The 26898-nt window shown below is 51.6% G+C and overlaps 2 protein-coding genes across 13 annotated transcripts in view; one reads left to right on the top strand and one right to left on the bottom strand.

Moving 5' to 3' along the window:
* The window catches only part of FBH1 (F-box DNA helicase 1), a 34919-nt gene extending 32638 nt beyond the window's left edge, over positions 1-2281 (bottom strand). Inside the window, exons 1-3 of one of the 3 annotated variants that reach the window (XM_063323736.1) lie at positions 2102-2280; positions 1244-1940; positions 413-577 (exon numbers count right to left, since the gene is read on the bottom strand). In XM_063323736.1, coding sequence (XP_063179806.1) covers positions 413-577; positions 1244-1256 — 178 coding nt within the window. In that variant the 5' untranslated portion in view covers positions 1257-1940; positions 2102-2280. Of the gene's footprint in view, positions 1-412; positions 578-1243 lie in introns of all 3 variants that reach the window. The other 2 variants (XM_063323737.1, XM_063323735.1) reach the window with 2 other exon arrangements.
* ANKRD16 (ankyrin repeat domain 16) lies at positions 2221-26568 on the top strand. Of its 10 annotated transcripts, none has more exons than XR_010069610.1 (10): positions 3472-3628; positions 5089-5436; positions 8562-8782; positions 12575-12617; positions 13731-13839; positions 15836-15997; positions 20515-20593; positions 22131-22332; positions 22626-23263; positions 24450-26568. XR_010069610.1 is itself a non-coding variant. In XM_063323739.1 (9 exons), the coding sequence occupies exons 2-8, from the start codon at positions 5099-5101 to the stop codon at positions 22289-22291; spliced, it is 1113 nt and encodes a 370-aa protein (XP_063179809.1). In that variant the 5' UTR covers positions 2221-2353; positions 5089-5098; the 3' UTR covers positions 22292-22332; positions 22626-26568. The 10 variants fall into 10 exon arrangements, 4 of the variants coding, with proteins under 4 accessions (XP_063179809.1, XP_063179812.1, XP_063179808.1 ...); XR_010069606.1 differs by having other exon boundaries at positions 24405-26568; XR_010069607.1 differs by having other exon boundaries at positions 22626-24573; positions 24689-26568.
* Positions 26569-26898: the final 330 nt, after the last annotated feature.

Genomic DNA, 26898 nt, shown 5'->3' with positions numbered 1-26898 from the left:
GAGTCACGTCATTAATAGTGCCTAATTGCAGACGCTGTGGTGTTTCTCAGGGGGAGCTGCCGTTGTCTCCACGCAGTCTCTGACAGCTCAGCGCTGGAGACATGGAGGCATTTCTGGTGTGAGGAGAGACTAAGCACAACACAAAGGCGAACTCGCTCCCCCATCCAGGGCAGTATTCAAGCTGCCTCTTTTTCTTGCCGCTTGACTTTGCAGAGGCAGAGATTAAGCCCAGTTTTGCCATGCACCACTCAAAAATGACCAATTTCTTCTACTTGCACTCACCTCGTCTGGCATTACTCTCCTATCAGCACAAGTTTGACGATGGATTATACAATGCCCTTTTGCTCCACACCAAATCAGCATTTTTGTCCCCCAAATCCCTCAGCTTTCAAAGCATTTGCAATCAGCGTACCTCCTTGACGTCTCCTTGTCCCCTGGGTGGGATAGAGGCCCCTGTTTACATCTCCTCTACTTTTTCTTTGACTCAACGGCTGCGTCAGGGAGGATGAACCTTCTGCGCTCCGTGCGAGAGCTTCACAGTCATCGACCGTGAGGTGCGTTTTCTTGAATCCCTTCACTGCTTTGCCAACGTGCAAAAAAAAAAAAAAAAAAAAAAAGAACCCAAAACCAAAGCGTTAGCAAACAACAATATAAAATCCATGGCTTTTAACGGAGGCATAAATAAACAGGTTCTTTTCAGAAATTTTATAGGACTGTCCCGGTGTTTCAGCCAGGAGTTTCTCCAAATAAATCATAGCAGAAGCTTGTACAACGCTCTGGTGGGTGCTAAGGAGGACAACGCATCGTGTCAGGGTGACACATCTGAAGCCACTACAACAGCAACTGCACCCCACGTCCCCACTCCTGCATTGTACAAGGCTTTGGAACAAAAGAGAACGACATAAAACCAGAATCCATGCATGTTTTGCAGCTTTCTCTACAACACCATAACACGGAGGAAGCAGATATACCGGCATTCGTGTGAATGCCAAGTATCATTAGGAGGATGCCAAGGAAGCCTGCGGGGGCTGAACTGCGCAACCCCCCCGCAAGAGACAACAGCGACTCGCCCGGGCAAGGTCAGAGCCAACATTCAAACTCACAAACTCGAGCCTCTCGCAAACAGATCCAAGCTGCGATCCTCCATTAAGGAGGAAACACAACCCACTTCCAGCACAGCTCCTCCCCGCGAGAACAGTTAAGAAGCAGCATGAAACCACATGAAGAGTTATTTAAATCTTACTTGAAATCTGCATAAACTCCTCTTTTCCGTACGTGGGACGACCAGCAGAAAAAGTACAAACAGTGCAACTTGCTTCAACTGAAAATGCTCCCAAGAAACCCGAATCCACGGCTCAGGATGGGCTTCTTTCCTCCAGGAAAGAATTATCAGCAAACACCATTCACGCGGTTTCACTTTTCCTTTATTACTACGCTGTGCTGCGGAGGATAAGCTCCTCTAACTTGTTTATGGCAGTCACAAAAGTAATCGACTGATCTCGTACGGCAGGATCCAAGGGCCACTTCGTTTCGTTACGCCGCTTCCTCCTTTTCATTCACGTCAGCTCAACAGAGCGGCGTTAAAAGCACCCACTGAGCTCCCCGGGGAGGCTGTTTTCTAACATCCCATGTTCCTCAAAACACAGCAAACGAGGCAAGACAGAAGAAAAACAGCAGTGCAAGACAGCCCCCTGGCATTTAGGGACACGGTTTAGTGGTGGACTTGGCAGTGTTAGGTTTAGGGTTGGACTCGATGATCTTTAGGGTCGTTTTCAACTTAAACGATTCTGCGATTTGATTCTATGACTCTACTTAAAAATGGTGTTTCTCACTTGAAATTGAAAAGTTTCTCGGATTAAAGAGCACAAATCATTGAAGCATCTCAATTTTCTCAAGCACGTATCAGAGCTGAGGTTCCAGCTCTGTGCCCATTCCCGCAGCTGTTGGACACAGAAAGGTCTCACATGAGATCAGATGAAGGACTGGGGGCAAAAACTCTGCTCCCCCACCCCAGGACAGTGAAACCCCAAAGCGCCAGGACCGTGGCACAGGGTTCAAGTCCAGAAACCCACCAGGAGAAAAGGACCCACTCAGGCTTCACCTGCATTCATCTTTTCTCCCTTTTCCCGCGATTTTCCCTTGGCAACAGCAGCAGAGACACGAGTGCCGAGCAAAGGTTGTGTCGCAGGGCCTTGTCACAGTTTATGGCTTTGATCACGTACGGAATGTTCCAGGCAGCAGAGCTTGTCAGCCACGAGAAGACACTCCAGCTGTGAAGTGGAAGGATCAGCCATGAGCAGCAGCCGCAGAGGATGGGGGAAGATCCAGGGAGATGAGAAATATCTGGGAGGAGGTCAGAGCTGCTTCCTTGTCCCGCCCCGGGATGTTGTTTCCAAACCCTTTCCCCACATGGGTGCACCAGCCTTGTGTCCCCCAGCATGGCGCCCGCATGGGGAGACCGCTGGCAGCCCAGGCCCCCCCTGAGGCTACCCCACACTGGCCCAGAACAGCCCCCCCATTGCCAGCCCCTGGCCTGCTGCCTCCATAGCCAAGAGCCCTCCTCCTCTGTGCCCCCCATTGCCAAGGCCCCCCCATTGCCAAGCCCCCCCATTACCAAGTTCTCCCTCCCCATTGCCAAGGGTCCCCCCAACTGAGAACCCTCCTTCCCCATTGCCAAGCTCCCCCCCCATTACCAAGCCCCCCTCCCCATTGCCAAGGTCTCCCCCCCATTGCCAAGGGTCACCCCTATTACCAATCCCCCCTCCCCAGTGCTAAGCCCCTCCCCCTCCAGCTGCCAAGGGTCCCCCTTGTTGCCAAAACCCCCCCATTGCCAAGCCCCCCCTCCCTATTGCCAAGCCAAGGGTCCCCCCATTGCCAAGAGTTCCCCCCCATTACCAACGCCCCCATTGCCAAGGGTCCCCTCACTGACAAGGCCCCCCAAAATTCCAAGGGTCCCCCCCCCACTGCCACATAGCTCCTGCACTGCCAAGCCCCCCCCTTGCCAAGAATCCCCAAATAACCAAGAGTTCCTCCCCGTTAACAAGGTTTCCCCCGTCGCCAAGCCCGCCCCCCCCATTACTAAGGTTCCTCTCACTGCGAAGACCCCCTCCAATGCCAAGGGTCCCCCCCTCAATGCCAAAGAGCACCCCCCAATTACCAAGTGTCCCTCCCCCGTTACCAAGGCTCCCCCAGTGACAAAGATCCCCCCCAATCGCTAAAGCCCCCCTCCCAGTGCCAAGGGGGTCCCTTCTCTAACCCCTTCTCAGACAAGGGCCCCCCCCGTTGCGAAGGGACCCCCGTTGCTACGGCGCCCCCGTTGCTAAGGGGAAGGGTCCCCCCCCGCCCCGGCGCTCACTCCGCTCCCGACGCGCTCGGACCCGCCTCCGCCCTCCCCGCGTGATTCCGCCCGCCCGGCCCCACCGACCAATCAGAGGGCGCGAAGCGACCCGGCGCTGCCCAATGGCGCAGCACTTCCGGGTTCAGGCGAACCCCGGGCGGGGATAACGCTGTTGGGGCCGAGAGAAACGTTCCCGGAGTTTGTTCACCGGCAACGCGCTCTGCGCTGGGAGTGACGTCACGCCGACGCGTACTGCCCCGCGTGACGTCACGCAGCCCCAGCAGAGCGCGGGTGGGTTCTAACGGCACGGGCTGAGGGGAGGGGAACGTGGCGGGTCTCCAGCCTGAGGGAGAGGCCGGTTCCTGAGGGAAAAGGAAGTTTCTGGGTTTCCTGAGGGAGCAGCCGGTTTCTGATTTTCCTGAGGGAAAAGGGAGTTTCAGGGTTTGCTGGGGGAGAAGCCGGTTCCTGGTTGTCCTGAGGCAAAAGGGAATTTCTGGGTTTCCTGAGGGAGAAGCCAGTTCCTGGTTGTCCTGAGGGAAAAGCCAGTTTCTAGTTTTCCCGAGGGAGAAGGCGGTTTCTGCTTTTCCTCAGGGAAAAGGGAATTTCTAGGTTTCCCGAGGGAGAAAGAAGTTACTAATTTTCCAGAGGAAAAAGGAAAGCTCAAGTTTTCCTGAGGGAAAGGGAAATATCTGGATTTCCTGAGGGAGCAACTTGTTTCTGGCTTTCCTGAGATAAAAAGGAATTTTCTAGTTTTCCAAAGGGGAAAGGGCAATTTATGTTTTTCTAGAGGGAGGGGCTGGTTTCTAGTTTTTCTGAGGAAAAATTAAATTTCTGTTTTTCCTGAGGGAGAGACAGGTTCCTGGTTTTCCCGATGGAACAGGAAAATTCTGTTTTTCCTGAGGGAGTGGCTAGTTCCTTGTTTTCCCAAGGGAAAATGAAGTTTCTGGTTTTCCTAGAGGGAAAGGGAATTTCTGATTTTCCTGAAGGAGGGGCTGTTTCCTGACCATTCTGAGGGGAAAAGGAAATTACTGGTTTTCTGGAGGAAGAGGCCCGTTCCTGGTTTTCCTGAGTGAAAAGGAATTGTCTATTTTTCCTGAGGAGAAACAGAGTTTCTGGTTTTCATGAGGGAAAGGGAATTTCTGGATTTGCTGAGAGTCTGATTTCTGTTGTGTTTTTTTTTTTTCTGAGGAAAAGGGAATTTCTGGTTTTCTGGAGAGAGATTTGAGTTTCTGGTTTTCCTGATGGATAAATGAAATTTCTGGTTTTCCTAAGGGAGAGGCCCCTTCCTAGTTTTCCTAAGAGAAAAGAACTCATTTTTCCTTCAGAAATTTCATTTTTTTCGGGGGCACAAGTCAGTTTCTGCTTGTCCTGTGGGAAAAGGAAATTTCCTTTTTTCCAGTGGGAAAACGAAATTTCTGTTTTTCCTGAGGGAGCTGCTGTCTTCTGTTTTTCCTAAAGGACAAGGAAATTTATGGCTTTTCTGCGGGGAAAGAGAATTTCTCTTTTTCCTGAAGGAGAGGCCAGTTTCTGGTATTCCTGAGGGAAAAGGAGATTTCTGGTATTCCTGAGGGAGAGCCTAGTTTCTGGTTTCGCAAAGGGGAAAAAGACATTTCTGTTTTTCTGGAGGGGAGAGGACAGTTCCTGGTTTTCCTGAGGTTGAAAGGTAATTTCTGTTTTTTCTGACCCAGGGAGCAGACATTGTATTTGTGCAGTTTGAAACCGTAATCCGGATTTTTGACTCTTTCTTGCAGATCTCTAGCCATGGCGGAGGCGGAGAGGCGGCGGCCGCTCCTCCGGCTGGTGCAGGAGGGACGGCTGGATGTCCTCCGGGACGAGCTGCGGCCAGACAACGCACTGGGCCCAGCGGTGCAGAGCTGGCGCTACGGACGCTTGGGAGATACGCTGCTGCACCACGCTGCCCGATACGGGCACCGGGACGTCCTCGCCTACTTGGTAGAGGCGCTGGGGATGGACTTTGAGGTGTTTAATAGCGACTACAAAAGACCCCTCCACGAAGCGGCCTCCATGGGCCATGGGGAGTGTGTCTCCTACCTCCTGGAGAGAGGCGCGAGCGTAGACTGCTTGAAAAAGGCAGACTGGTAGGTCACTGGCTGGCTTTGCCATGGGTCAGAGCGATATCTGAAAGAGGTCTGGATGCAGAAGGTGGGAATGCGACTGCAGGAGCCATCATTTAGAATCATGGAATCACAACATGGTTTGGGTTGGAAGGGATCTTTCAAGATCACCTTGTTCCAATCCCCCTGCCCTGGGCAGGGACACCTCCCACCAGCCCAGGTTGCTCCAAGCCCCGTCCAACCTGGCCTTGAATCCCTCCAGGGATGGGGCAGCCACAGCTTCTCTGGGCAACCTGGGCCAGGGACTCACCACCCTCACAGCAAAGAATTTCTTCCTGACATCTAACCTAAATCTCCCCTCTTTCAGTGTAAAACCGTTCCCCTGCCTCCTATCCCCTCCCTGCTCCAGAGTCCCTCCCCAGCTTTCCTGGAGCCCCTTTAGGGACTGGAAGGGGCTGGAAGGTCTCCCTGGCGCCTTCTGTTCTCCAGGCTGAACCCCCCCAGCTCTCTCAGCCTGTCCCCACAGCAGAGGGGCTCCAGCCCTCCCAGCATCTCCGGGGCCTCCTCTGGCCCCGCTCCAACAGCTCCGTGTCTCTCCTGTGCCGAGGCCCCAGCGCTGGAGGCAGCACTGCAGGGGGGTCTCCCCGAGCGGAGCAGAGGGGCAGAATCCCCCCCTCGCCCTGCTGCCCACGCTGCTGGGGATGCAGCCCAGGCTCCGGTGGGCTTTCTATCAGCCCTATCACTGATTTTCCCACTGTTCATTGTAGAAGTTGTAAATTACTGCTTCATTTGCAGATTCAATATAAAAGCTTTCATCTGCAGCTATTCATTCTTCCCCTTCTCTCATTTGTTAGAATTCAGTGATACTGAATCACATTTCTGTGTCCTGGTCCTTAGAAACTGAAATTAGAAGATAAAAAGTAAGTTTTACTCCTGTTGCCCCCCAGCAAACAGAACCTCTTAGGTCAGATTTGCTACTGATATAATAGCAACAGCCTCAACAATCCAAGAAACAACTGGTTTCTTCAGGGCTTTTGTTTGCCTGCCACGTGGGTAACACGTAAGCAAATGATGAGGGAATGAGAATTGGGAATAAAAAGTAAAACGTAATCCACAGACAAGCAGCGGGCCTGATTAATGTCAAATTTACCTCTTGAGGAGGGAGATTTCTGTGGGCCACCTTGCAAAAGAAAGCAAAGATTCTCTCTCCCCAGCCCACAAATTAAAGCCTGGGGAGGTTGTTTTGAAGCTGAACTAGCACAAATACAAAGGCAGCATCCCAGTTGTCGTAATTCAAGGCTTTGCCCGCGTCCTGCTGACATCAGGGGGAGCAGAGGGAGGCAGAAATCTCATGCGTTGCGTGCAGATGTGCGTGCAAGCCTGGTTTTCTTTCATAGGCCTGCGCTATCATTCCATCCTCAGAGTAAAATCGGGGAGCTGCATGATTGCTAGCGCGTGTCCCAGCCTTTGGACAAAGCCTCATTTGCATTGAAAGCACACGCTGATCTGAGGCACTGTATAGAAATGGAGCTGCAGGAAACGCGGAGCTCCAGGCTCAGCTCTACCCCATCGTCCCCAGCAGATGCGTGTCTAATCTCTTCTTTAAAATTTCCATTGCTGGAGATTTTGTCTCCCTTCTCAGCACTCTCTTCCTGTCTTTATCTGTCCTTACAACTGGAGCATTTCTCCTAAAGTCTCAGCAAAATATCTGTCCCTGCAGTTTAGGCCCACGAGTTCTTACTCCTTGTGCAGTGGGAAGTTTTTGTGCTGCAGCTTTTCCTGAATGAAGAATGGAGGTTGTTTTTTGGTTTTTTTTTTTTGTCTCCCAGCTGACGTATGTGGGTTGGTGAAGAGGAAATAAGTCCTCTCTGTGCAGGAGAAGTGTTCATCTTTTTTAGGAAAGCTCAGTGGTTTCTGTCCAATCTGTGCACACACCCAGCATTTGATGATTGGGTGAAGTTTATAAACAGGTAAAATGTGGAATGCGGCTCCCACTTGCAGCAGTTAAATTATTGTTCTATAATGCAGTAATTAAGGAAAATAAGGGTTGGTGCTGGTGAGGTCAGTGAAATTGGTTGCTTCAAACACAGATGTCTGTGGGTTCACCATCTTGAGTTATCCATGCTTTGCCTTGAGAGTAAACCCTCAGCTAATGCCCCCCTTCTGATGGCTCTCAGCTCACTCCTCCAAAGGAGGCTGCAGATCCACCAACTTCACCGGTCCTCAGTAGAGCAGGATGGGCAAGGAGACAACAGGTCACCAGGGAGGACAAACGTAAGTGGTGAATCTGCTCTGCTGCCAAGCAGGAGCTGGGATGGTTGTCAGTCTGCAGCTTGTGGCTTAAAGGTGTGAAAACGTGGTCATTGGTGGATGCAGGGTTGAAAGCAGAGCGAGATGGGCTGTTCACCGTGTTTATTTGTCAGATGTATCCACTGGCTTTGCAGGAGCACGCACACAATGCGTGCAAGGCACAGCGCGGAAACTGTGGGCTGGAGAAGATGCTGTTCCTCTGGGGAGCTTGTAAAAATGTTTTTAAATATCAAAGATTGTTCCCAGGCATGTGAAACAGGACAAAGCTGTGAAAAGCTTCACTCTCAGGCCAGCCGCTCTACATCAGAAATGTTCCAGAGTGGCATTTGCTGGTACGCTCGTGCTGTACTGCCAGGAGATGCGGAGTTGTCTCTGGTGTGCTGCCTGCAGAAACAGCTGCCTGTCTGGGTGACTGGCTGGGGCAAGATACACTGATGTTAACGGCTGTGTCTCAGCAGTCCCCAAAAGTCCAGACCCCATATTACCTGCGTGAAAAAGCAGTCCTGTAAAATCTCATGGGTCCATATGCAGTGCATGGTGAGCCTCAGTTAAAGCATCCAAATGCAGGTGAGATGAGAAATTTAGCCCTGAGCTTGGAGAAGGGCTTTGCCTTTAGCCAGCAAAGTTTCCTTCTACCCTAGAGAGGTTTTGTCACATCAGTTTTCCCCTCTGCCTAGCTTACCACAGCCCGCGCTGAGCTACTATGGTTTATGAGACAGGCCAGCTGGTGCTACAGACAGCTTTAAATCGTGCTTCAAGCTCAGACATTAGAACAAAAGCCATCAGGCTCATACAACACTGTCTTCCTGGTTATTATATTTGCCTCATCTTTCTTTTAGGACTCCCCTAATGATGGCTTGCACCAGGCAAAACCTGGAGGTGATCAAAGCTCTCGTGGAGCATGGAGCTAACCCGCTGCTGAAGAACAAGGATGGCTGGAATTGCTTCCACATTGCGAGCCGGGAGGGCCATCCCCGGGTCCTTCGGTACCTGCTGGATGTGTCCCCGGGCAGCTGGGACACGGAGAGCACGATAAAGAGAACGCCTCTGCACACAGCAGGTAAAAGAGCATCCCATTGCCACTGGTCGGGTTGGAAGAGAAGAGCGGGCTGTGGCGGCAGCAGAGAACAGAAAGGGGCTGTTGTTTCAGTTCACATTTAGTTTGGAGAAGCAAAGTGTGACCTATCTTGATACAAAGACCTGGAGAAACAGTTAAGTTATTGAAATCAAAGGAAAGGGGTTAGTGGTGGGCATTAGGGGGAGCTCACCTCTCTGAACTTTGGTTCTCTGAACCTGCAGGGTTTCACCTCAGGAGAGACACTCAGCTGATTTCAGATAAATAAACAACAAGAATTAGGCTTAATATTTCTTAGTGATGTGCCGAAGACCGAGCTGGTGAGGTTGGAGGGTCCTCGGGTCCCATTTCACTGGGTTTTGCCTGTACTCAAAACATGTTTTTGTGGTGAATAAGAGTTATCTTCTCTTGGGAGTGGTGGAACGCTCGTGATCACCCACTGACTTTGGCCTCCTTGGACCAGGGTGTTCGTCTCCATCTCTGCCTCCCTGTGACAGATATGTCCAAGCTCCCACAGCTCAGAACACATCGCAGTACCCTTTTTCTTGCTGGCATATAAAGCTGCAAATTGCTCTTGGAAAATCTGCAAGTCTCCAAGCATATCCTGGCATTTTAGAAGTCCTAAAAGCGGCGGAGCTGCTGAGAGACACCTTTTGGGATCTGCCTGTTGGTGGACATCCTGCTCTGGCAGGGGGGTTGGACTAGATGATCTCCAGAGGTCCCTTCCAACCCTGTGATTCTATGACTTTTACCAGTTTGGTTTATAGTCTCGTTATCAGTTTTTATAAGAGATGTGTCTCTCAAAATGATCTGGTTTTGTGTGCGTGCTTGGTGGGTTAGGTCATTATGGCAAATTTGAAGAGCCGTAGGATCTCTAGGCACAACCTGCAGAAGAAGCATCACAGGTTTTGTTATTCTCACGTTGCTCTTAAGAAGGTGGCATTGAGTGGTGAGAAATCCAGAGTACCTTTCTGCGAAGGAAAAGGATAGTCTCTACTGGGAGTACACAGGGGCTGTTGTTAGTGTTGGAGCCTGGGGTGCCCGGTTCCCCATCTCTGCCCTTTTCATTGGTTTAGAAGGACGTATAAAGGGAGTGAACTGGTTTGAGGAACGACAGACATCATCTGTAGGTACGGCAGGGAGCAGAAGGACAGAGTTAGCTGAACCGTGACCCAGAGGCAGTTTGGGTTTGTTTTCTGGCTTTATGACTTTTTAATCCTTAAGATGGGTGAGTGATTCATTTTAATTTATGGATGATATGCAAGATGTGCCTCAGTTAAGTTCTCTAAGCCTTAATAAGTTGAATGGCCCAAAAACACATTAATGCAGAATTAAGTTTGCCTGCCGTGTCTTATTGCCCCTTACAGAGTATCGGGTCTGCTTACCCACAGACCTGTGCTGCGCAGGGCAGTGGCTGACCTGAATCTGAAACGTGCCCCATCCCTGAGCGGGGTTTCCTGAGGCTCAGCAGTGTCTCCACAGGAGAAATGAGCGTGGGGAGCCACTGCTCAAACCTGCGGCTACCTAAACTCATTTCCCAAAGAATTTAATAGGGATCGACTCTCCGGAAAGACCCGAGGTATCATGAGGAGACCCCTGCTGTGCTGTAATTAATCTGTTGGGTGTGGTGCTCCTTGGCTGTCATTCCCGTTACTTCTCCGGCCCTCAGTAACTGCCTGTTCACCGCACTGTGCTCATCAGCAGTGACAGTCCCAGCCCAAGGGCATTGGCTGTGCCTTAGTCCTTGTGCTTGACCTGGGAATGAAAAATAGCTGATAAGTTGTTTGATGTCTCAGGCTGGGCGGTGAGAAGCAGGTTGCCTGAATGAGAAATGGCTAATCCTGGTTTATTTGCGTGTTCTTCTGTCCCTGCTCAATCCCAGGTCTTCTGCTGCTGTGTCTGGGCTTGCTGCCCTTCTCACAACCCTCTCCCCATGGAGAGGTGGACATTGGATTGGGATCTGGGGGCTGAGGGGCTGGGGACAGGGTCAGGAGCAGGGTGAGGACTATGCTGAGGAAAAGGGGTGTTTTAGACCTTGAGCTTAAAGTCTCCTCCCTGCTTCGTAGCGCTTGGGATATTGGGGTACAGATGGCGATGGTGGGATCCAGCGCCTGGTTTCTCGCTGCTTCATAGAGGTGTCTCTATCTCTGTGTTGGCTGCTGTGTTTGACTTTCACTGCGGCAAAGTCATCAACCCGTGATTTGGGTTGATTTCTGGTCATTTTACTGATCCAAGTTAGATCACACATGGGTGGAGGAGCAGCAGCTGGTGTGGGAGCAACTGGGCAGCAGGAAGGGCTGGAGCTGCTTAAACCACCTTCGTCCCCAGCATAATTTTAACCTAGGACGATGCTGGAGGCTGCTGCTCAGTGGGTGCTGGTGCCAGGCATCCCCACGCACACCAGCACGAAGCCCACTTACACAGACGCAGCTCCTGAGGCAGGGGCACGGGCGAGGGGCTGGAGATGATGCTGGAGCTGCCGAGAGAAATCATGTCAAGACGAACCACCGTCTCAATGAGTTTACATCCCAAGGGTGTGGATATGAGCACATTAACCCGTGACCAGTCCAGCTGGCTTCCTGGCACACTTATCCCTGGGTAGATGATGGGTAATTTTCTCCCCCCTGGGCAATTTTTTTCGGGTTGATTCCTCAAGCTTTGCTGCTTCATATATCCGTAGCCTGAGGCAAGCAAGCACGGGAGATGTAATTAGAGGAAGTGGAGTGCAACAGTGGATCTGAGCACTGCAGCTTTCTTGTGTCTCTGTTGCTGTTAAAGGATGTAATTGTGTTGCTCAGGGTGTTTTTTCTTCACACAGCTTGGGTTTTGTAAAGCCTCTATTTCGAAAATCCTTTTCATAGAGTGGCTCTGCCTGTATTTACATCAGCTCAGGTGAAGGGGTGATAAACGGACAGGGAGCAGGAGCAAATGCCGAAGATCTGGGAGGATGGGAATGCCTTGTTGGACTTTCAAAGAGCATCTATTGTGCAGCTGCGTCTGAAGGTTATTGCTGGTAACACACATTTGCCAGGGGCCCTTCTTCCATCGCACAGAGTAAATAGCCTGATGTAGCAGCTCCGGGCTTGGTTTGATTTTTTTTTTTCTTCTTTAATTTATTTCATTTGTTTTGCAAAATGACCTGCAGGGAAAAAAAAAAAAGGCAAGATTAAAGTTGTCTGCACATTGCTGTAATACAATGTGTTTTGTTTTGTTTTTTGTTTTTTTTAAAAAAAGGAATATTTCAGTGCACGATGTTCAAATCCTCCCCCACTGTTGTTGTTTCTGCTCTGAGATGCTGTCTGGGTGACGATACTTCATTAGGATGATGAGATGAGAGTGATGGGTAGTTTGAGTGGCTGAGGAGGGGTGGAAATGCCATCTAGCTATTCACCAGCTCCCTGCTTTGTGTTCATTTTGCTTCTCACACATTTCACTTCAGGGATTAACAAATACTTGCAAGAAAAGATCTTTGTGTCAGCTTAATTGCATGTACGGTCTCGTGCATGCACTCTGCAGTTAGAAGCAAACGGTGCCTGTATATGTGCTTTTTCCCTGGGTTATCCTGTGGGATCAGGGGAAGGGAAGGCTTGAGATCTGGAGACAATGTTTTAATTAAAAAAAATAAAATCAAAAGCTTTGAATTTAAAGACTCTTGCAACCCCTTCCTGCATCACGAGTAAGCCAAAAGGGTCAGAAACCTGATTATGTTTCACTGTAGACGGATGGTGGCATGAAAACATAAATTAACCCTGCGCCTCTCTCTCTCTCTCCCCGTAGCAATGCACGGCTGTTTTGACGTTGTGGAGCTGCTCCTGGAGCGGTAAGCAGGCTTCCTCCCGGCACTGCCTCTGCCTCCCTGCTCTCCCCCACCTCCTGGCCACCGCCGGGCTCACTCCAGCCGTCCGGACACAAAGGGCATTTATGCCCGTTCGGGAAGCCTAGCTGCCCTGCGTGCGATCCCGATGCCATCTCTGTTTCCTCCTGGTTTTTCACAGCTGGTTAGGGGCCTTTGAGACAAGGACGCTCCCTGGATGGGCTCCGATGGGCTCTGACTTCACTATGACATAAGCCCCGCTTATATAACTCGGCTCTTCTCCCGTGCTGATTCATTCCCATTCCCTCTGATGTGTACGAGCCCGTACAATAACAACAAAACAGTTTTCTGACAGCTGAGTTCTGAGTGCAGCCCTTCCAGGCTGGACTCAGCTTCCAGGCTTTATTTTCAGGCTGCGGCTCCTGAGAGACTGCTGTGAAGTGGCTTTAAATCAGCCTGTGCCCAGTCATCCTGACCCTGTTACCTTCCTAACCAGTACTGCCTGCTGCCAGAGCTGGAGCAGCCTTCCCCAGGCGTTGCAGCCGCGGCCAGCCACAACTCCCGTTAGCTGACTCGTCCCAGCCTTGTTAATTCCTGTCCACGCTTGGCCCAGCATAAACGTAGCCCTGTGATTCGAGCCAGGCTTTCAATTTTAATTCAGTCTTCTCTCATTTCAATGGAGCTTTAACCTCAGCGAGACCTGTCGACTTTGATTTTGTTGTGGGCTTTGATTTTGTACATGGCGTTGTTACGTGAGGATACAGTTTTCCCCTCTGCCAGTGCAAGGCCCGTGCGCACCTTACCCCTTCCAGAGATGCTCTGTGTGGGGGGCAAAGGAAATAAATATAAATAATATATGGAGCCCTGGCTTTCATGCAGCTTAGCAAGTTGCACCAGCTGAGTACCAGATTTTTGACCCAAAAAACCCCAGCAGACCGTACCCCAGGGCATAAAGCAGGTTTATGACAGGTTTGCGCATGGTCTATGGACAGGCTTTATATATGCCCTTCCTGATCCCATCTGCTGATAGTCTCCTGTCCCACCAATGTAAAGCAACTGGTGCGGTAAGGATTTTAGAGTTGCCAACAACTCTGTCCTGGCTTTTGTCTTCCCTCCCAGGTGCCAGTACAAACCTGACAGCCGAGACAAATGTGGAGTCACTCCTTTTATGGATGCCATCCAGAACGGGCATGTCAACATTGCCCGGCTGCTCCTAGAGAAACATCAGGTAGGTGCCAAAAACCTCACCTCCCTCCTCCAGGACCTGACCTAGAACTGCCAGAACAAGCAATCCGCACGTTCACCGTAACCAAATTGTAAAGAAGAGAATTCACAAATTGTAAAGAAGCAAATTGCAAAGAAGGCAAATTCCCCCTGGAGACGAGCGAGATTTTGGCCAAGTAAGGCCACCAGGACTCAGCTCGTGGGGAAGATGCTGCCCAGAGAAGCTGTGGCTGCCCCATCACTGGAGGTGTTCAAGGCCGGGTTGGACGGGGCTTGGAGCAACCTGATCTAGTGGGAGGTGTCCCTACCCAGGGCAGGGGGGTTGGAACTGGATGGCCTTTAAAGGTCCCTTCCAACCCAAACCATTCTGTGATTCTATGATAAGATCTTGCCCTGGGGCAGGGGTATATCCCTGTATCTGATGAAGAGGGATGGAGAGACAAGGCAGTGGCAGGAGGGGACAGGACTTGCCCAGCACCACAGGGCCAGCTGTGTCAAAGTCTGGAGCAGGTGGCCCCATCCCTGGAAGCATTCCAGGTCAGGTTGGATGGGGCTCTGAGCAACCTGATCTAGTTGAAGATGTCCCTGCTCGTGGCAGGGGTTCGGACTAGATGGCCTTTAAAGATCCCTTCCAACCCAACCCATTCTATGATTCTAATACACACAAAGCCAAGACCAGGCGTGCACTTGGGAGTGCTGGTGCTCAGTGTGGCAGCACTGAGAGTGGATAACAGGGAAGGCATCCGGCTGCGCTGGCAGCAGCTCATCTCTGGCCTCCCTCTCTTGTGGCAGCTGCTGCTCCTGTGTTGTCTCCCAGTAATCTCCAATTTCCTCCAACATACAAGGCGTAACCGGGATGTCATTAGAGCCAATTGTGCGTAGTAAGAACCAGACCACTGCATTATTTATTGACTGCAGAATTGATGTGAGATAGTTTGAGCGAACCTAATGGCTGATTCTCATGGAGGGGGGGTTGTTCCTCCCTTCTCACCTCCTTTGCCCTCATTCTCCCCCACACCAGCGCTCGTATTCCTTGGACACCGTGCTGAACTGGCGCAGCTCCCTGGCCTGGCAGAAAGCTAGCATGGCAAAACCAGTGAATCTGTTTGTGCCATGCTGGCAGGTTGAATTGGCCAGCTGAGCCGCCAGCATGGCACAGAGTGGGCCAGGGAAGCTGGTACCACACTTTTTAAGATTACAGGTTTTGAACTTAACTCATCTGTAACACCCAGCAGAGATGGTTTGATGCCCAGGTTGTGTTCGAGTGAGTAGATACTTGTTGACTTCAGGAGATGCTCATGTGATTGTCTTCACTCATCTGGCCGTTACAGGATAAAACATTTGTGAAGTTTGCTTACGCTTTTAGTCTCACATTTCAGGCAATGAAGATGGAATAGTTGATTTAATTTCCTCGTTCTGGTGCCCTGGCTTACTGCCATGAAGCAGCACTGGAAACGCTAATGGCAGTGTTGCTACCTTCTAGGTTTTCTAAAACTATGAGTCAGGCCCACTAGACTTCAAGAGGCTGGATTATATCCTTTAGGATGAGTGCACTGTGTGTTACTTCCGTTACGCTTCTGGATTTTACGTCTTTGCGGTTCATGTTTAGAGACTCACAGAAGAGATCTCATGAAGTCATCCACCCATCTCTCTCCTACCTACATCTAAGTTCTCCACCAGCACAAAGGTTGGAGATGAGTTGTTTCTTGCTGCTTTAAAGAGTTGAAACCCGTCATGTGTGCTTCAACTGAAGAGAGAAGGGGCTTGGGTCTTCTTTTTTGCACTTTTGCTTATCACTTAAAAAGCTCAGGAGAGAGCTGGCTCTGATCTGCAAGTCACGTTGCTGCCAACTGCACTGGTCCTGCTGGTGACATCCCACGTGTTCAGTGCTGTCACCGTGGCTGTGGCAGGCAGACACGATTCTGCTCAGGCTGGTGATTGTCCTTGAAAGTTTGGCCAGGCTTTTCAATGCTTTCTCTTTCCCTCTTCCCCCATTCCAGGCCTGTCCTTCAGCCATGGACGCGCTGGGCGCTCAACCTCTGCACCGGGCAGCCGTCACGGCCCAGGATGAAGCCATTCGTTTCCTTGTCTCTGAGCTGGGTGTTGATGTCAACGAGAGAGCAACGGCCCTGCAACTCACAGCACTGCACTACGCAGCCAAGGTTTGTCCCTGTTCCCAGGCTCCCTCTACAAAGTCTCTGCCAGTGTGTGTGCTGTTTTAGATGTTTGCCACTGATGGAGGATTTACATTCCTAGCTCATCCTCTGTCACTGTCTGTCTGCTCCTGAGCACTCCCATACCCTGTTTAACGGGTTTTAGTCCCTCATTAGGCGTGTCCAGCTGTCTGCAGAGTGGTGGTGGGTACAAGTTGATATGTTGACCACCCTCCCGCCCACGCCGCTGACTGCGCTGCAGGTTAGTAAACCCTCCTGCCTGGCGTGTGGCTGAGTGGGATCATGCAGGAGCAATGGTGAGTGGCAACAGGGCACAGCTCCTTTGCCATGCACCCATTTGGCCATGCTCTGGCTAGGGCTTAACCCGCACCTCTGATGAGTGTTACTCTTCCAGTCCGCTGCCTTTGGACCAAAGTGCAATACCTGAAGGGAGTCCACCTTGCTAGTTATTGGGACCTGTCGGTACCAACAGTTTGTGAGCTGTGGCAGTTCTTCACCAGCATCTTCTCACTCACCTGGCAGAGGAGACACGGATGAAATGCTGCTCAGATTTCTTTCTCTGTCTTTCTTCAGCTCTGCAGGTTTGGATCCCAGCGGGTCAGTAGTCAGTCTCCATGCCAGCAGCTTGCTGGACAGAGGATGGCTGATGCGCTGGGAAACAGCAACTGTTTGTCCCAGTAGGCTGCATTCTGGCCTGCCCACGGCCAGACATGAGAAAGGAGAGGTGGAAAGGCGGAGGGAGCTCCCGGGCGCTTATCTTTGTCCTTCGCATACGAGCTGTTTTGAATTCCAGGCAGTGAGAGTCGTTTGAGCTTTCTTCTCCTCCCATCTCATGCCTGTGGGGGAAGCGGGGCCTGGTGGGCTCTGGGTCCTGCAACGCTCCCTGGGAGCGCAGACCAGATCCCAACAGCCTCACCGCTGACCAGGATCCCTCCTGGGACCCTGCTGCCTCCCTTCTGCTTGGTGCTGTCGCACCACGCTGTGCAACATGCTGGCAGCAAGGGAAGGTCCCTGCTCAGATCCCTGCACATTAAACCTCATGAGCTTTAACACGCAGCACTCAGAGCCTGGTGTAGACTTGTAGTGGGAACGGAGCAGCATCCCAGCGCCCTGCTCCTATAAAAGCATCAATGACACTTATTGGGAGTGCTGGCAACAGTATTCTCCTCCAGCAGGACCCAGCCGTGGCATTTGCTGGCTCCCACAAAGGAGGCCTTTCTCCCAGCTTCCCTTCCTCATGCTCTGAGAAACCATGTTGAAAGCCCTTTTGGTTGCCAAGGGTACGTTTAACAGCAAGGCTATTGGGGAATATAATGTGCCTTGGAGAAGATCCCAGCTCTGTCTTGGCGAGAGGCTGATTGGGGAGCGATTTGATGGGTTTCTCTTCCTTCCCGAGGCTCAGTGTCACTTTATATTTACAGCATCATTTGTTTGGCTGGTGGGTTTTTTTCTTCTTTTCTTATTACTTTGCATTTATAAATACATGGAAATCAAATTACGTTTTCAACCCAATTTGCTGCCAAGGCTGTGGCAGCTAAAGCAGTTCCTGGCTTGCTGTCTTTGCCACTGAGAGGGGGTGTGGATGTGGCAGGGAAATGGGAGGCTTGAGCAGGGGGAAAGATGCTACTGAGTGGCACCATAATGGGGGAAAAGAGTGGGTGGTGGGGATAAAAATAAGGGCCTTCCATTCTCATGCCACACGACAAAGCCTAATTTGTTGCCTTGAAGAAGTGATTACAAAATCAGGCGTGTTATTTAGGGAGAGAGGATTTATTTATGGCGAAGCTTGTGCAGAGAGGAGGGCTGTGGGGGCTGTATTGCATTTTCCCCTGCAGCGTTTAATGTTGGCTATCGGCACAGGAAAGACAGAGGACACTGTGGGTTGTGGCGGTGTGTTACGCAAGGCGTTCTGCATCGCAGGGCATTACAAATACCAGAGTAATCCTTTAGGAAATGCTGGTGCCTGAGGGTACCGCAGGCAGATGCGCAACAGTCCACATCAGCAACAGGTTCTGCTCTCTGGGCTGAAACACACCTCAGTACGAGCAACTCTAAATCCCTGTGGTACTGAAAGTGGATTAACAGGGTAGGAAAACACACGGCTTTTTGGTGACATTTAGTCCTTTTAACAAACAGCTAACTGCCAGTTATGAAAGGTGAGGCAGGGATCCTACAGCTGTGTGGTCAGCAATATAATTGAGTTACTTGATTGGAGGCAAGGACCAGAGAGGCAAAGGCAAGGCTGGTTGACAAATTAGGGCGCTAATTTGCTATTAAGAAACTTCTTTAGGTTGTGTCACCCAGTTGTCAGAGGTCGTTTGTGCGTTAACTCCTCTGCAGCCACTGGCAAAGGCAAAGCCGTGTTGGGAGACAGTCCTCCAAATTCCTCACATCTCAGCGGTGCAAGCTGGATCTGTTGACCACTATAAGGAAGATTGCGTGGGATCTACAGTTGTCTAAAAGAAGAGAAGATGGGGTGACAAGTGGTGTCCCTCAGGGATCTGTACTGGGACTGGTGGTGTTCAACATCTTCATCAATGACATAGACAGTGGGATCAAGTGCACCTTCAGCAAGTTTGCCGACGACACCAAGCTGAGTGGTGCCATCGATGTGCCAGAGGGACGGGATGTCATCCAGAGGGACCTGGACAAGCTAGAGAAGTGGGCCCGAGCAAACCTTATGAAGTTCAACAAGGCCAAGTGCAAGGTCCTACGCTTGGGCCGGGACAACCTTTGTTATCAATATAGGCTGGGGGATGATGTGATAAAGAGCTGCCCTGCGGAAAAGGACTTGGGGGTGCTGGTGGATGAAAAGCTGGACATGAGCCAACAATGTGCGCTTGCAGCCCAGAAGGCCAGTTGCGTCCTGGGCTGCATCAAAAGAGCCATGGCCAGCAGATCCAGAGAGGTGATTCTCCCCCTCTACTCTGCTCTCATGAGACCCCACCTGGAGTACTGTGTCCAGCTCTGGAACCCTCAGCACAAGAAGGACATGGACCTGTTGGAGCCGGTCCAGAGGAGGCCACGAAGATGATCTGAGGGCTGGAGCACCTCTCCTATGAAGACAGGCTGAGAGAGTTGGGGATGTTCGGCCAGGAGAAGAGAAGGCTCCAGGGAGACCTTAGAGCCCCTTCCAGTACCTGAAGGGGGCCTACAGGAAAGCTGGGGAGGGGCTGTTTGCAAGGGCATTTAGTGATAGGAGGAGGGGCAATGGCTTTAAACTAGAGCAGGGCAGGGTTAGATTAGACATTAGGAAGAAGTTCTTTACACTGAGGGTGGTGAGACACTGGCCCAGGTTGCCCAGAGAGGTGGTGGAGCCCCATCCCTGGAGACATTCAAGGCCAGGCTTGATGAGGCTCTGAGCAACCTGATCTAGTTGAAGATGTCCCTGCTCGCTGCAGGGCAGTTGGACTAGATGACCTTTAAAGGTGCCTTCCAACCCAACACAGTCTATGATGATAAGAGAAGGCTCTGGGGAGACCTTATAGTGGCCTTCCAGTACCTGAAGGGGGCCTACAGGAAAGCTGGGGAGGGACTCTGGATCCGGGGAGGGGAGTGATAGGATGAGGTGGACAGGTTTTAAACTGAAAGAGGGGAGATTTAGATGAGATATTAGGAAGGAATTCTTTGCTGTGAGGATGGTGAGCCCCTGGCCCAGGTTGCCCAGAGAAGCTGTGGCTGCCCCATCCCTGGAGGGGTTCAAGGCCAGGTTGGACGGGGCTTGGAGCAACCTGGGCTGGTGGGAGGTGTCCTTACCCAGGGCAAGGGGGGGTATGAACTGGATGATCTTTAAAGTCCCTTCCAACTCTAACCATTCTGTGATTCCAAAAGCAGATTCACCTGCCTGGATCTGGACTGGGTTGTGTGTCTGTCACACTTGCCCCGCCGAGGCACCGCTCTCAGTCTTTGGCTCTACCACCACCCCCAGAGACTGCAGTGTGATTTGAAGCACTATTGGTCTTAACTGAACACTTCTGATTTTAAAATATTGTGTTAAATGTTCGCAGAGAGAGTTATGCTCCTGGGATGCCTGTTGCTGCCTTTTTGCCCTCTGGGTCGAAATTGGTGCCAGGGACATGCAGAGCATGCAGCCGCGCTGACCGAGGGCCAAGCTCCGACTCCTCTCTCATGGGCTGCCAGCGGGAAAGCTGGAGAAGTTGCCCGGTGGCATCTCTCTGGCCAGTTCCCATGGGGTAACGGCAGCATGTCTGCAGTGCCTGGGCAATCCCTGGCTAATGGACCCGATCTGCACTGCCACAGGCAGCCGACCCCAATTTCCAGCCGCCGTAAGGTCCTCTGGAACCTGAAGTAGCTTCTGGTAGCCCTAGATTTGACCGTGACAGAGTGGATCTGCGTCTGTGCCCTTCCAGGTGCCATATGCAGTTAGGGACAGATCCCTTGCGGCCTCCTTTCTTTTCAGGCCTATGTTATTTCTGCTAGATGCAAAGGTGAGAAATTGTGCAGAGCTGATACTGAATCCCACATGCCTGTGCTCACTGCTGCAGGAAGGACACGTGCATACCATCCAGACGCTACTGTCCCTTGGTGCTGATGTCCATGCAAAGGATGGGAAAAGCCGTTCCGGTAAGGCTGCCGAGCTATTTGTTCACCCTCTGTATGACAGTGAAAGTGTGTTTCAGTAACAGGAGCCCAACCTCCAAAGCAGCCCGGGCTGCATCTGCTCAGCGGAGCGTGCAAGGGGATGCCAGATGCGCACATGCAAATGGCTCTTGGAGCAACGCGATGTGTGGGGGGGTTTTTTGCAGCTTTGATTCTCTAGCGCTCTTCCTGCTGGACTTTCTGATGTCTAATGGCGTGGTTGAGCCTGCACTGGGGCCTTTCCCTCAGGGGAAGAACAGACATGCTAATTGGTGTTTCTCTTTTACCCAGCTGCTTATTTTGCATGAAGCTTTCAGGAGCTTAGTGTCTTTGATGCTGTTGCCTCACCGTTAAATTTGCTTGAAATTAGCCAGTTCGAAATGGTTAGGGTGGGCAGACAAATACAACGATTGCACAAGCTCCTAAGCCTCAATTCCTTAGCAAACTGCCTAAGAATGGCTTATGAGCAAATAACAGAGAGCCTGAACGTAAATATAGTTGCTATAGTAATGCCAGTGAGTTGGCATTCCCAGCGTGAGAGCATGAGGCATCTCTTGCATCAGCATCCCTCTCTCAAAACACAGTATATAAAAATGATTTCACCCATTGCCAAAATTGGCAGCTTACCCAGTCTTCAGGTTTGCTTAATAACACGCTTCAGCAGTGAGCGTGAACAGTCTTGTGTCTCTCTCGATCTCTCCCTCCACCCCCTCAGTGAGTAAATTCGAGCTCTGCTGAGCTCATCCAACCTTGGGATGTTTGTGCTGGCTCCTCGTGCCCGTCGGCTGCCCGGTTCCCCGGCACCTTTGCTATGTTACTATCGGTGTGTCCTGGGGCACTTCTCACGCAGGCTTCACTCCTCCAAAGTGTCCTGCATGGATTATCCATGGGGGTCGGGATACCTGGTCAACATCAGCCTGCAGCAGGAGCTAACAAACCTCAGCGTAAAAGATCCTGTGCAGGATTAGGCCAGGAGATCAAGGCTGGCTCACCCTGCTACCCAAGCCAAGCGCAACAGGGCTGCCTAACTGTGCTGGAACCACGCTGGATGCGTGTGCCGGCTGTCAGAGGGGTCTGCGGGACGAGCTGGGGCTTGGGCTGGAGTATTTCAGCCTCCTGCTGTGGGATGCCCTTTGCTGCGTGCGGTGCGTGGAGACCTTTCTGATTTACTCCCGGACTGTGGAGCGAGCTGGCAGGGAGCCCCAGCACATAAAGGACCCCCATCACATCCAGGGTAGTTTCGAGCCCCTCTCTTGCATGTCACTACGAAATCCACCTCAAACACAGAGCAAAAAGAAGCTCGGAGGCCTTTTGCTCTGCCTGCTGTCCCACAGCCTCCCCCTCCTGCCGTGGGCACCCTCTGCCCATAACTCAGCCAAAATGAACCAAGTTGGCTTCAATACTCCCAATATGTGTGCAAACCTGGTTAGCTTTGACTCAGCCAGGTTAGTACCAGTTGATGGATTGGAGGGACCGACTGGGCCATCTCAGCTCCTGTCTTGATGTCTTGTCTCGCCCGCAGCCCTGCACGCGGCGTGCGCTGGGCAGCAGGCGGACGCCGCACGGATCCTGCTCCGTGCCGGGCTGCAGGACGCCCCGGATGGCACGGGCACGCTGGCACGGGAGCTCGCGAGGAAGCCAGATGTTATCCAGGTTTTCCAGGAAACAAATGTCAGCACGTGAGACGAAATGGGAAAAAGAGAAACCTGTTTCATTGCAGCGTGGTATGTTTGTTATCACTCAACTATTCAGATTTAGGCAAGCACCTGTTCAAAATGATGGTATTTTTGCCCAAGGATTTTTGCAGATAAACCAAGCTTGACACTTGGGAAATATATTTAGGAGAAAACGTATTTTAAATAAGATTATCTCAAAAAGATAATAGACACGAAAAGCATGTTTTAAATAGGATTGTCTCAAAAAGATAACGGATGTGATGGGTCTGGGCTATCACACTCCGGTGCTGACCCCATCGTTGTAAATTTATGCCTGCTCTTCTTTCACTTCCAAATTTCAGGTCTGAACTTCACCTTTTCTTGTGCAGCACCCAGCATGTCCAAACAGCTGAGACTGCAGCTCCCTGAAGTATAACCGTCCAAGGTAGGTGCTCCATGGACCACTGCTAGATGACTTCTGGGGACCTACGTGGCTTGAACTGACTGGAGCCTGCTTAGCTCCTACTGGGACGTTTCCATACAGTGCCATCCTGAAGGAGAAGATGCACCTGGACCGTTGATTTTTATAGCCCTTAATAGACCTGCTCTCCATGAATCTCTTAAATTGCTTTAAGTGGCCACCTCTTTCGGTAACCCCTGAGAGAGGCCAAGTGCGGTGACTCTTCCTTCGTCAGACTTGAACTGCAGAAGAGAAGTGCAGGGAGACTTCAAGCTGCATCAACCTCTTACGTCCTTTCTGTGGTCCGAGCCTGATCCCAAAGTCTACTGAAATCAATACAAAGACCTCAACCTTGCGATGACATCAAGGGTCTTTGGATCAGACTGAAAAAGAGGTATTTGTTATTCCAGACAGTCTTGCTTGGCATTTCTCACCACGAATGAACTTTAAAAAAAAATCCTGCTCTTTGAAGTGTGCAGAGAAATGGCTTAATATTTAATGTAGCCAGTAAGTCCCTAACAGCCTGGAATACACATAGAGGTAAGAACTACTGTAGCTGTTTGGTTTGTTTGTATGCATCTGGAATTATAAATTTGGTTTTCTATGGCACGTCCCTGTCTATACGTAATGTCAAGGCATAAAAAACAACAGGATTCCACGGTTTTGGCGAGAGCAGGTGATAAAAATGAGACAGGCCTTTAACTGAGCGAGCGAAGTAGGTTGTGCTTTGCCCAAGCCGTGGTGCTCACGTCACGGTCTGATGCACAACCCACGTGCTGCCGGGTGGGTTTAAGATGATGCTGAGTTCTGTTTGGGTGAGAAACTCCCACCCCTGTGGTCCCTGGGACAGAATTTGCTGTGACAATCCTAAGCCAGAGCGACAACAGTGCCACGCTCCTCTCGAGTTAAACAGCCTTTACAGCAGGGTTAGGGCTGGCTCGCGTTGCACGAGGAGAGGCAGCTCGCTCGCAAAAATAATTTGGGGGGCTGCGAGAAGAGGCTTTAAGCTTGTGAGAGGGGGAGAAGCGGGACTCGGTAGCATCTTAAGACTCTTGCAAACGTGCCTGCAAAGACCTGCTTCTTGCCAGTCTTCCCCTCTCTTGTTTCTCCATCTGTGAAGGCAATTATTCTCCACCAGGAAGGGAAAATGAATTAGTGCTGGAAGGCGCTGACAGTGCAGGGTGATGGGAGCTGCATCAGCCCCTGGGCAGGCGAGGAACTGGCTTTATTCCTCTAAAGATCCCGAATCCTTTCATAAATGTGGGCCTGGCCTCCATACAGCAAACAGCAATTCTACAACCCGGTAAATGCAAGAAGCTCCTTTATTCCCACTTTTCATGATTTTAGCAAAGCATGAAATAGCTGTTTCCTCCTAATATCCCTGCTAACGAGCTCAGATTGCTCGTGAGTCAAAGCTTTTTAGGAGAAAGCAAGTGAGAGCGTTTTCAAATGTCTGTCTCCAGCTCTCCTGGCCATGGCAAACACCTTGAAAATGTAAAAGGGAATGTGCATTATTATTTTTAAGGTGGTTTATGATTTCCAAAGGCTTCTGGACAGTAGCAGAGGGCCCATGCGCCTGGGATGGGAAGCACAGGCATTGTACTCCTGTCCAAAAGCGAGACGTAATGGCACATCTCCAGCACTGTCTTTTATTTACCCTTCTTTTAAATCTGCCCTTCAGGCAATAAAACGATGCACAGAAACAAACTGGCTGTTGTTATCGCAGATGATCAGGTACAAAAGGATGTCGGAAAAGGAACGTGGATTCAGCTGTATGCCTGCAAAATTAGCCTGGGGATGAGCCCTTGATGTCTTTCTTGCTGTTTTTGCTGTTGCTTACTTGCCGCAAGGTAGGAGCCAGGGGTTGGGACACCTTTGTGTCCACGGGAGCATGCTGCAAACTGCTGGGAAGAGCTCGGCAGCGCTAGACTGCGTGTGTGCGAACCCCCGTCGCGTTCCCGGCAGACGTCTCACGTGGAGAGCTGATGCGGGCGCCTGGTCCCCTGGGGAGGAAGCCCAGGAGCCGGGCTCCGTACCACACAGCGCTGAAGGCAGCTTGGAGCAGAGCCTGGCAGCTGGCGCACAGCTTTGGCGCTGTGCTGTTATGCCACCTCTTCCACCCACCACTTCTTCCGGCATCGGTGCTTGCCGGGGGCCCTGCAAACACTCCTGGTCCTGCAGCCACGGAGAAGAAGACCCAGTGCCTTCATCTTGTAGGATGTGGCTGAGATAAAGTCAGGGTAAGTAGAAGTGTCCGGATAGGTAGGAAATAATGTTGTAGCGCTGTCGGAGCTTGTTGGGAGACCTTACAGGAAGGGAGGGTGTTTTGTTTATAAATAAAATTGGTTTTGCTCTGGCGGTTACAGCATCACACCCACAGCAAACACACAAGCACCAAGACACACGTGCCTGGGTAGTCTAGCCAGGTTTCCTTGCGATGGTGCTGAGGATGAGGGACTGCAGCTATTGCATCCTTATCACATCTCACGGGCTTTTCTTAGGTTGGTGACCGTGAATCAGTTTTGGATGTGCCCTTTTGTACCTCTTGGGTTGGCGATTTTCACTCCACCCTGTCCCCATCCTCTGTGAGTGATGAGGATTCACTCTTGGGCTGTTGTCTCTCGGCCCTGGTGTCCCAACTAGCTGCTGGTAGGCACGAGTCAAGGTCTTGAGGATCTGCTCACCATGGTGCATCACCACCAGCTGTTTCGCTGTCTCTTCTCCTGCCTTCTGCTGCTTCCACAGCCAGACCTTCCTGCTCATCCTCCATCCAGGCCAGTCTCAATATTCCTACTGTGAGTACATCCGTATGGATGTTGCTCCAGTCCTCCAGCCAACAAGGCTGTCTGTCCCATCCCAAGCTGCGTGTGCGTTGCTGACTTGTCCGATGGAGATTCGTGGTGGTGACTCATGCAGATCACCAGTTGTCCGATGCTCATGGATGTTGGAGAGGAGGTAGAAAACCTGTACCTGCCGCTTGGGCACCGGAAACAAGCGTCCCTGAAGGGCCCAATGCTGCCACCCGCTCACGGGTGTTTCTGTGCACACCTGGTGCAGATTTGTCCCGGTTCCTGGATAGATAATGTCACCACCTTGCTGCCTGGCTTGCTGCTGGCATTGCTCGCTCCCTGTGTGCTCTCCCACCACTCTGCACCACTGAGCCTTCACCAACACCCTGTAAATGAAGATTTTAATTATATTTTTTCTTACCCGAAAGAATAGTTCCTGTGAACGAACTTGGTGCAAGATGCAGAGCCCAGCTGTGCCCAGGTGAGGCAGGAAACATACAGTCCATTGATGAGCAGCGTTCACCTGCGGCACCTCGGGGCTGACAGGTCTCATCCCCCCCAGGGGCTCTGCAGCCGCGTTCATCTCTCCAGCTCCTCCAAATATTAAAGCAGTTTGAAAGGATCCGCTCTGCTCTCCGTCTGAACCACCATGGCAGGCTTTTATAGAGTCATAGAGTGGTCAGAGGTGGAAAGGACCTTAAAGATCATCCAGTCCCACCCTCTGCCTGGGCAGGGACACCTCCCACCAGCCCAGGTTGCTCCAAGCCCCGTCCAACCTGGCCTTGAACCCCTCCAGGGATGGGGCAGCCACAGCTTCTCTGGGCAACCTGGGCCAGGGGCTCACCCCCGTCACAGCAAAGGATTTCTTCCTAATATCTCATCCCAATCTCCCCTCTTCCAGTGTAAAACCCTTCCCCCTCGTCCCGTGGCTCCCCTCCCTGAGCCAGAGTCCCTCCCCAGCTTTCCTGGAGCCCCTTTAGGGACTGGTAGGGGCTGGAAGGTCTCCCCGGCGCCTTCTCTTCTCCAGGCTGAACCCCCCCAGCTCTCTCAGCCTGTCCCCACAGCAGAGGGGCTCCAGCCCTCCCAGCATCTCCGGGGCCTCCTCTGGCCCTGCTCCAACAGCTCCGTGTCTCTCCTGTGCTGAGGCCCCAGCGCTGGAGGCAGCACTGCAGGGGGGTCTCCCCGAGCGGAGCAGAGGGGCAGAATCCCCCCCTCGCCCTGCTGCCCACGCTGCTGGGGATGAGCCCAGGCTGCGGGGGGTTTCTGGGCTGCCAGCGCACGTTGCCGGCTCGTGTTGAGCTTCTCGTCCACCAACACCCCCAAGTCCTTCTCCTCAGGGCTGCTCTCCAGCCATTCTCCGCCCAGCCTGGATTTTAGCCGTGTGAT

Source organism: Chroicocephalus ridibundus, chromosome 1 (assembly GCF_963924245.1).
Source record: "Chroicocephalus ridibundus chromosome 1, bChrRid1.1, whole genome shotgun sequence".
Taxonomy (NCBI): domain Eukaryota; kingdom Metazoa; phylum Chordata; class Aves; order Charadriiformes; family Laridae; genus Chroicocephalus; species Chroicocephalus ridibundus.
This window is presented reverse-complemented; position numbering and strand designations above follow the sequence as displayed.